This window comes from Mya arenaria, chromosome 13 (genome assembly GCF_026914265.1).
Source record: "Mya arenaria isolate MELC-2E11 chromosome 13, ASM2691426v1".
Lineage (NCBI taxonomy): Eukaryota > Metazoa > Mollusca > Bivalvia > Myida > Myidae > Mya > Mya arenaria.
The window spans coordinates 43,563,392-43,574,158 of record NC_069134.1 but is presented as its reverse complement, the minus strand read 5'-3'; the positions used below and the strand labels follow the sequence as shown (position 1 = coordinate 43,574,158).

Sequence of the window (10,767 nt, the reverse complement as noted above, 5' to 3'; positions counted from 1 at the left end):
GCATGTATAGGTGTACTGCTTACTGAATCTTAACATCATGGTTATAGGCATGTATAGGTGTACTGCTTACTGAATCTAAACATCATGGTTATAGGCATGTATAGGTGTACTGCTTACTGAATCTTAACATCATGGTTATAGGCATGTATAGGTGTACTGCTTACTAAATCTAAACATCATGGTTATAGGCATGTATAGGTGTACTGCTTACTGAATCTTAACATCATGGTTATAGGCATGTATAGGTGTACTGTTTACTGAATCTAAACATCATGGTTATAGGCATGTATAGGTGTACTGCTTATTGAATGTATACAACTTTTATTGTATACATGTACTCAAAGAATGCTTATTGAATTCATACAACTAATTTAGCAATGGAGGTAATAGTAACAGTTGTTGTATCTATTTCATCCATCCCCTATTTATCTATAGTACCACACTCATTGGAGACTTTCTACACAATAAAATTGCGCAACTATGACTCAGCGGTGTTCATGGGGCAAAATGTTTTACAAACTTTTCTTGTTCACAAGCCATTTGGCAGTGCCTAAACAACCATTTTGGCAGAATAATGTAAGGTTAAGGGGGAACAATTTTTTTTTAACATTATTAAAAGAGAAAGGTTTTTATTCAAATCTAAATGACATTGAATTGCATTAACATAGTGTTCAGTGCTAATAGTTCAAATACATCTAGTAACAGTGTTGCATTTCTAACAGCCTTCAAAGCTCTTTGAACGAAGTAATTGTTCATATTTAAGCAACAAAAACACAAAATTTCTATTACTGATACAAACCAATGTCTTAACATTGTGAAAAAAAATCTTACTTTTTTTAGTCTTATACGCAAATACTAAGAGCAAATGCTAAAGCTCTTTCTTTAAAGTCAGTACTTTTTTTATGATACCGGGAAAGATTCAAAATTTCCCCAAAAAAATCTGGATAAAATCACAAATATTATGCTGAACTATAAATTTACCTGTCTAAAACTTCAATACAATTTGGCAACAATTCATGAATAGTTTGTTTGGCATTTAACAGAATTTAAGTGTGGGTAAGTTTGGTTGGTTCTTGTTATTTTCCTTCCCAAACCTTTAATTCTGTAATAAAAAGCCGTTTTACTTAGGTCTACTGGAGAGGCTAAAATCCTTTTTGGTCGCTGGTATATTGGTGAGTTGGTCACGCAATGCCAACCAAGCTATTTATCAATTAATTGCGGTCTTAAATTGCAAGATCTAAAAGAATATGAAAGAAAAAATGATGTATTATGGCATTATTCCCCCAAAAACAGTTTTTTCAACTAACTGTATGAATACACATCTAATGCTAAAAATTCATATAAATACACCAGCAAAAAATATGGAGTGAAAATAGAACATGATCAGTGTTCTAACCCACCAATTAAGGGACTTTCCCACGTTTTATGCTGTCAAACATGAAAAGAAATAATTATTTAATTGTGTAAAACACTGCTTGTTGCTTGTACTTGGTGATTTATTGAACACCTTATTTAATTTGAACATCTCTGTGCGAGCATCCGCTTACCATTCAACTAACTAGATATCTCTATGCGAAATTCCGCTTATGGTTCAACTAACATGATACTAGTCCCCTTACAGTTCAAATAACATGATACAAGTCTGCTTACAGTTCAACTAACATGATACGAGTCCCCTTACAGTTCAAATAACATGATACAAGTCCGCTTACAGTTCAACTAACATGATACGAGTCCCCTTACAGTTCAAATAACATGATACAAGTCTGCTTACAGTTCAACTAACATGATACGAGTCCCCTTACAGTTCAAATAACATGATACAAGTCCGCTTACAGTTCAACTAACATGATACGAGTCCCCTTACAGTTCAAATAACATGATACAAGTCTGCTTACAGTTCAACTAACATGATACGAGTCCACTAATGGTTCAACCTACATGATACGAGTCCGCTTACGGTTCAACCAACATGATACCTCTGTGAGAAAGTCCGCTTACGGTTCAACCAACATGATACCTCTGTGAGAAAGTCCGCTAATGGTTCAACCAACATGATACGAGTCCGCATAAGGTTCAACCAACAACATGCAACAACCCACTTATTTACACAAATTGAAAATCAAACTCCAAACATATCACAGGCACAAAGAAAGGAGATAAATGGGGCCACATTTTCCTAACAAAATTGACATATCGTTTGATAAAATTGTTGAATTGACATGATATTCCAGTAGTCTGAATATCTTTTTTTAAACTAGTAGCTGCCTTGGTCATTTATGGCTATGTTTATTTGTATTTTACTAGTACCGGTAAACCTTTCACTTTAGTTTGTGATACTCGGCTCACATTTATCTTTAGTTCTTGACTTTAAGATATTTTGCTGTACACTTGTGAACACAATGGCCCCATCATCTTAAGTAAAGTATAAACACTTGATCTATGACTGTATTCTGTACACTGATTTAACTTCCCATTTTCAACATGTTGCCATTTAAAACTAATTTCATCTACTCATGAAGGCCTAATGCAGAAATGGTAGCCAAAACGTGTTTGAAACGTGTTTGTATTATTATATATTATCTGAATGTTGAGGTACCTTTCATACTTAATCATCATTGCATCCCTAAAACTAAACCCCATAGTTATAACAACACTCGCTAGTTTAACATAATCACCAGTATTTGGAATTAGAACATGATAGCAGAGATCACATTCGTTTACTATTAACTATCTGGCTGGGAACAGTTCAGCTGGAAAAAATATATTACAATTAAAATATTCTCTTTTTCGAGAATGCAATGATGAAGTGCAACATCAAATGATTTCACAGAAACAATAGTTTATATACGAAACAACACTTAGGTTTTACAACAAAAGTGCAAAAAATACCTCAAATAAAGAAACAAAATCATTCTACCAAGTAGACCAAAAATATAAAGTGAATGGAATAAAACCCAACAATACTAATATTGTAGAATATCTTCTGCATTTCACTAGAATTACTCCTAGTGCCAACCCAAATATTTACCAATCTCACCCATGTACCTAAGAGATGCACTTTTTTCATTGTATAATAAATACATGGCATTGATTTGCAGTTATCATACATTGAAATGCAAGTAAGTAGAGAAAACCAAATAATTTTTTTAATAATACTTGAATTCAATGTCTTAAAACATAACTTGAAGACCATAGGATTTTTGAAAGGTTCAAAGATATTTCCATAAAATTTACACATGGAAAGCTGCCATGTTTTAAGTAAGTTCGAAGTCAGTAAAGGTTAAAGTTCTAATCCAGGTGCTGGATCTTGGTCAGGGTGAAGGCTTGTCCCCAGCCATCTATGCTGTGTATGCTGGGGGAGGGGGCCCAGCTGGGGCCATCTTCATAGCCTCATCGTACTTTGGGGGTAGCAACATCTAAAATTATACAAAAACAAACTTCAGTAAAATTGTTTTGAGCAACGATGTTGACAACAATCGAACGAGTAAAGGCAACATATCCATCTTTTTCAAAAATAGAAACACAGATTCTTTTTAGCTTAAATTAAATATGACTTTGTCGAAAAGGTTTCTGTATATCATTTATGTTAATTGTCCATAAAATCTGTCCAAGTGTGATGTGTATAGTGACTTAACTTAGTTTAACAGACTCCTATGCACAACATACATAATTAAAGAGCTGTTCAGGCAGATCAATATACGCACATCAATGAAGCCTTTAGTACACAAGAATCAATAATAGAGTTGACAATAACAGATAATTTAAGGCAATGGATATGAAACTATATATGAGATATTGTATCAGCATACTTTGTAATCAATATCTGTAAAGGTTGGAGAATTGTTTAGGTTAACAGTGAATTGTCTGAAGTCAACTCGGTCAAATTTCACAATTAAAAAGGGCTATAGCTCACGAGTTGCTGCAGCAATTAAGCTTGTTATCTCACACAATTATGCCAATTACAGTTGTGATCAAGTGGAGAATCAGTCTGGTTATCAACCTCATTTCAGGGACCAGCATTATGCCCAGGAACATTGTGATTTTCAATATTTTTCCCCAATTTGTAACAGATAGGGTGTTAAATGTTCATGTCAGAGAGTTGACCATTTTGGTGGATGCTACATGCCAATAAGTGTCCCATAATATATACTGTTCTTCAAAAGCATGTGAATAACTATCTGTTAAGATAGGATGTTAAATGGTCATGTCAGAGAGTTGACCATTTGGTGGACGCCTCATGCCATTAAAGGTCCAACAACATAGCCTGTTTTTTAAACTACTGCCATTGCATGATTACGGTACCTCGCTGTCTGGTTCAGTGGTGTACTCGTGGACCGCACGGCCGTTGATGATCCTCAGCTGCAGGTAACGGTAGCACAGCCACACCATGTTGATCAGGTACAGCTGGAAATACGCAAACCAGGTTTAAACAACATCATTGAACAGTAATACTTCCCTTTTTTTAGTGTAGAATAATTATGCACCTTAAGTTTTAATTGTGTTTTCTAGTATGTTATCGCTGAAACAGCAGAAATTGATACAGAATATTCTATTAACTTTGAGAGGCTGTGATAGTTCTCCAGGTGGGTCGTGACCTACAACTTGGGTAAGAGGCAGGCACCTATACTACTAGACCACTAAGACTAAGAGGTCAAACAACATATGCAATGCACCCTATTAGGTATAAGTATGAGGATTTAATAACACTACTGCCCTGATAGAGTGGAGGAAAATGTATTGAGGGTTGGATTACACTATTACCTTGACAGAGAGGAGGGTGGGTTGCAGGTCATATTACACTATTAGCTCAACAGAGAGGAGAAGGTGATGCAGATTAGATTACACTATGACCTTGACAGAGGAGGAGAATTTGATGACGTTAGATGATGCTATTACCTTAACAGAGAGGAGGAGAATGTGTTGCGGGTTGGATTACACTGTTACCTTGACAGAGAGGAGGAGAATGTGTTGCGAGTTAGATTACACTGTTACCTTGACAGAGAGGAGGAGAATGTGTTGCAGGTTAGATTACACTGTTACCTTGACAGAGAGGAGAATGTGTTGTGAGTTAGATTACACTGTTACCTTGACAGAGAGGAGGAGAATGTGTTGCAGGTTAGATTACACTGTTACCTTGACAGAGAGGAGAATGTGTTGCGAGTTAGATTACACTGTTACCTTGACAGAGAGGAGGAGAAAGTGTTGCAGGTTAGATTACACTGTTACCTTGACAGAGAGGAGAATGTGTTGCGAGTAAGATTACACTGTTACCTTGACAGAGAGGAGGAGAATGTGTTGTGAGTTAGATTACACTGTTACCTTGACAGAGAGGAGGAGAGTGTGTTGCAGGTAAGATTACACTGTTACCTTGACAGAGAGGAGGAGAATGTGTTGCGGGTAAGATTACACTGTTACCTTGACAGAGAAGAGGAGAATGTGTTGCGGGTTAGATTACACTGTTACCTTGACAGAGAGCAGGAGAATGTGTTGCGAGTAAGATTACACTGTTACCTTGACAGAGAGGAGGAGAATGTGTTGTGGGTTAGATTACACTGTTACCTTGACAGAGAGGAGGAGAATGTGTTGCGGTTTAGATTACACTGTTACCTTGACAGAGAGGAGAATGTTTTGCGGGTTAGATTACACTGTTACCTTGACAGAGAGGAAGAGAATGTAGATCAGCACAAAGAGGATTTGCAACTTCTGCTCATCCATGAACATCAGTCTGTTGAAGAACGGCTCATCTGCCTGAAAACATATATTCCAGTAATCAAGAAAAATCTGGATCATTGACTATGTCTTAAGTGACTCTTAAAATGAAATACTGCTGGTGGCCTCCAAAATGTTGCATTTCCAATTACTGTTAACGTGTCCATCAGTTCAAGAACACTATCTCCAAGCTAAGGATTTATTCTTTAAGAAATTATCCTTCTCCTTGATGTACACGTATTTGGCTACAATTGTGTTTGAAAGAAGCACCAGCCTGCAAACCCTCACTGGTAAAATGCTGTCCGGGCTTGCTCAAATCAAATTCCAGACTTTATTTGGCATGGCTTGTTGAAATTGTTTATGGCAAGCCCTTGTATAAGGATTCCAACTTGTTCATCCAAAATGATATTATAACTAACCTTCATACACATCATAAAGCAATTTTAAATACATCATACCAGTCCCCTCTCCAGAAGCATGATCTTGACATTTGGGGCATAGGTGAGAAAGCTCACGAAGCTGAGGCATCCAATCATAAAGTCAAACACTTGGTAGAAGAAAAATGGGAGCAGGTAGCATGGACGGTTCTGAAAAATAAAACACAGATATGGAAATATGAATTTTTGAATCAATAATGGACAAAAATAACCCCCCAAAACAAGCCCTCTAATCTAAGCCTACTTCTATATGTAAATGAATTTTGCAAAGCGTACTCATCAATCAATTAACAAAATCATGTTCATAACTCATTTTGCAACTAAGAGCCAGTAAATTTGTACTTCCCCAAAAGTGGTAATAATATCTGTTTGTAATTGTACAGTCCTAATGACCATAATTTAAAGCTATGATTGGTTCATGTATGGTCAATGCAATATATACATATATGAATGCATTGTGGGGGTATGAGCCAGCCTATAGTGGTTGGTTTGTGGTGATATGTCAAAATACAGGCTAAATCTGATGACTGCAAGATTATACAAATAAAAATACATACAATGTATTTTGATAGAGACATGTGCTCTATACATATACAAATGGGTCAAACCACAAGTTATTAAATCAGCAAAAAGCCATCCCCTAATTACATACCCTAATGGCCCCATACACCATCATGAGGGAAATGATGAAGAGAGAGAACAGCAGGGCAAACAGCAGACAGCCACCTGCAATACAAGACACAGTATGCTTATATGACAGAGGCATAAATACATGTACATGATCAAGTCACACAGCTAACAGGCTTGTCACGCACTACTTTTGTACCCGGCCGGGACTAAACCAGAGCACACAATAAACGTTGGCAGAGCTCCATTGAGAAAGCACTTGGCCATAGCAATTTACCTATGTACAAGCAGTGTAAGAGCTGAAGTGCTACTGAATAATCACTTATCTGTCACTGATGTTATACTCAGCTGCCACCTATGTTCTACAGATGCTCCACAGCTGACCGGACCTATAGCAGAGTGATACCGTTGCACTGCTGTTGTACTTATGTATGGTATAACATTATCACATCCCTAAAAACTGTAGTACACAGGCAGGACTACAATTTCACATTGTCCCAGTATGGTCAACATTGAGACCGCCAGAGAGCCACCAATCCATTATGGTGCACTACTAACATTAATGAACATATCAAAGTGCAGGCGTTACACTGCCATTGAAGTAGCGTGGGTCTCTCTGAAAGCGCATTGGCATACCATGTTCAAAAATTTATACTGTCACCGGCTGTGGTTAACTTATATAACTACGTTCTGATGATATACTACTGTTCTTAGCAGGGTGATACCATTGCAAAGGCAATCTAGGACCTTATAAAGCAAGGATGTTTGAGAAGTTGCAACAAACATTACAACCTTCTCAAATAGCATTTCATGCATGTCAATCTAATTTTATATTGATATCAGTCAAACAAGACTTTTATACAAATAAGATATGGAGAAGATACTCACAATATAATTTTCTGGTTAACAATATTTCTTTTCATTTTAAAGGTGAAAGTTATCTAAAAGTCTCATATCCATTAGTTTCAAAGCCATTTGAAATAGGAAATATAACAAAACCTCCATTTGTGATGCAGAGTTCAGAATGATATAGGATGTCTGCTCCTCACCTAAGCGATAATTGTAGGTTCGATCCCCATGAGGGTAACTGTCTCATAGACTCACAAAATGGACTGTCACACTAGTTTCTACCCAGGTAATAAACTTGACCGCGAATCCATGAAGTCATTAGCTTTCATCACAATCAAGCCAATAAAATTTAGTATAAACTGAACATATGCAGTTTTCAACATATTAAACATATTAATCAGTGCACATACTTTTGGAAGTTTTCAGCTGGTCCCACTGGTAGTAAAAGCTGTCCATGTCGGAGGCTGTGCTGCTGTCGTTCGACTCGAGCACCTTCGGGGCTCCATCTAGACTGTTCCAGCCGGACCCAGTCAGTGATATTGCCATACATGTCAACAATGTAATCAGGGCAAACTGTAGATAAAAAAAAACATAATTGAGTTCTGTGTTTCTTTTTGACTGTTATTTCAGCCAAAATTCAGAATCACTTGCATTCAAAAAACATTTTTCACAAAAAATGGACTCAAAATTCACAATCCAATTGCTAGTACAGTTATGTATAAATGCATTCCTAATCTCTTAAAATCTTAAAGTTTAGTATCTTTAAAGTGCCTCAGCTTTTGTTTCCTTGTTTGAAATATTGTAAATTTACAATTTGAGACATTTTGGTGCTATTAACACAATTTCTAGGGCACTGCTTGTATCACATAAGGTGGGAAAAACAACAGAGTTACATCATGATAAACTTGGTAGGAAAACTTTGGTTTCACTAGCCTAAAAGACTTAAGTCTCAGGGCAAAAATGACTCTTGAAACTAACTTCACACATTGTTACCTTCAATGGCTTTAGTCCTGACTCCTTGATTTAAAATTGAAAACCAAGGTTATGTTCAATCATTTTTTTCATTCAAAAGACTGCGAGGCCTTTACTTATTTATTCTAAGGGGAACTTCGCCAGTAATTTTGACCATGCACACCTGCCAGACCTGGCATGCGCTTTTCAACTTTGTGCGCGAACGGGAACCGCCGATATGTTTACCGCGTGACTGGTACCCGTCTGCGCGTAGAGCCAAAAAGTGAAAGCCGGGTTTGGCCCTTGTGCATACTCAAAAGTACTAGCGAAGATATGTGAGTCAGTATATAAACAGTATACTTGGAAGAGTTGTTAAAGAAAATTGCGAACACGCGTTTAGTTTGTGCTTGTTGAGCGATTGCACCTTGGAGATAACTTCCTTCTGATGGTGCATGCGAAGTATACAGTTGTTTTATTAAAATAATCTTGTAGATCTCAGCTCGTTTCCATACATATGTCTGAGTGTTTCAATCCGAAATCTGCTAACCTTCATAACTTGTGAATGATAAAGATTGTATGAAATTTTAAAATATTTAAGATGTAAAAATATACAACTAAAAGTGGATTATGTGTAATATGTGTATCATAGAGTACTAAATCACATTTATTTATGCTTCTCAGTCCAAGATATTACCCTAGGGGACCAATAACTCGAATCCTTAGATAGCTCAACTGGCCAAAAAGGCAGTCCAAACGACCCCAGTCCAAATACCAAGTAACTGTGGTCACGTTGAAATTTCTCCACCCCTTCTTCCGACTCTATTCATATTTGCATAAAACACGTAAACGCGTCTTACCAATTGAAGACAGCCAAACGCTACGGTCCCAACTCTCACATGACAACAAAAGCAACATCTAAATGCCCGATCATTCTCTAAGGCGGCTTGTTTCAACCTCATTTTTTGAGATTTGTGTTTCTTTTCTGTTCCTTGTTTTGGTTTTTCTTGTGATGACGTCACGAATTTAATTTAATAACAAAAGTAGTTCGCAGGTATGATTTTTTTTAATTCTAAAAGTAAAACTATAATAAATATCATGAAATAAATGATTTTTTTTACTGCAAATATTGTTTGCAAATACTTTTTATTGAATATAAATACTAAGATAATGGACTATTTCTTTGTCACTAAGCTAATTGAACCCAAAGAAATTTCTACATGATACTATGCAGTTATCTACTCTCTCATGCCTGGGACCAATAATACATCTTACTCCCAGCTCAGGCTTAAATTTATGCTGTTTTTTTATATCTGGTATAGAAGAATAATTGTGATTTTTTTCAGTGAGATATCGAAATTATTTCATCAAGTGAGCACTTAAATCAGTGATTTGTTCATATGTCATTTCGTACCCTAGTCATCTTGAACCCTAGCTCTAGTTTTGGTAATCTTGTTTCATTTGGTCGGTCATTATGGACATTGATTTATAATTTTACTTACTTACTAACTTACTAACTTATGTATATTTGTAAATGTGAATATCAATGTTTTTATAGGTGGTAGATTGCTTTCTGAAATAAACCGATGCTCTATAAGGTAAAACCAAATTTCGTTCATTATTATAAATCATGGTCCGTAAATTTCTGAAGATGATCCGTAATGTCCCTAAATATGGTCCGTAATGTCCCTAAATCTGGTCCGTAATGTCCCTATATCTGGTCCGTAATGTCTGGTCCGTAATGTCCGTGACCCGGTCATTTCGTACCCCATACTTTGGTAATTTTGTATCTTATCAGACCTGGAAAAAATTGTTAAGGGTCACTTGGCCTGCAAGACGAGTGACCCTGAAAATCTTCTCGCACGATTCATTGATGATGAGGTCGGAACCAGACCGGCTCATAATGGATTAAGATCGAAGTATAAAAACACTCTCATATATTTTTTAAATTAATTAAATAAATAAAGTATTGATAATTGTTTTATATATCAGTATAATCGTATATTATTGGTTTGCAGATATATACGCAAAAAATTGCCCTTTCCAAGACAAAAAAATAAAAAAAAGTTGCAAAAAGGGGTAATCTGTGAGAGTGCAGCTTTAAAAATATCAAGTCAATGTCAAGTCAAGACCAATGGTGAATTCATAGGTATAAGAATGAAATATAATAATCTGTCATTCACCTGTTACCTGG

At 36.2% G+C, this 10,767-nt stretch overlaps 1 protein-coding gene across 2 annotated transcripts; it reads right to left on the bottom strand.

Moving 5' to 3' along the window:
- Positions 1 to 609: 609 nt before the first annotated feature.
- On the bottom strand, positions 610 to 9,733 carry LOC128213989 (lysosomal-associated transmembrane protein 4A-like). 2 transcript variants are annotated; one of them, XR_008257841.1, is made up of 8 exons: positions 9,434 to 9,733; positions 8,036 to 8,198; positions 6,802 to 6,875; positions 6,171 to 6,299; positions 5,656 to 5,751; positions 4,306 to 4,407; positions 2,021 to 3,419; positions 610 to 1,979 (listed from the first exon to the last, which is right to left on the bottom strand). XR_008257841.1 is itself a non-coding variant. In XM_052920145.1 (7 exons), exons 1-7 carry the CDS (start codon positions 9,533 to 9,535, stop codon positions 3,342 to 3,344), a joined length of 744 nt encoding a protein of 247 aa, XP_052776105.1. In that variant the 5' UTR covers positions 9,536 to 9,733; the 3' UTR covers positions 610 to 3,341. The 2 variants fall into 2 exon arrangements, 1 of the variants encoding a protein (XP_052776105.1); XM_052920145.1 differs by having other exon boundaries at positions 610 to 3,419.
- Positions 9,734 to 10,767: the final 1,034 nt, after the last annotated feature.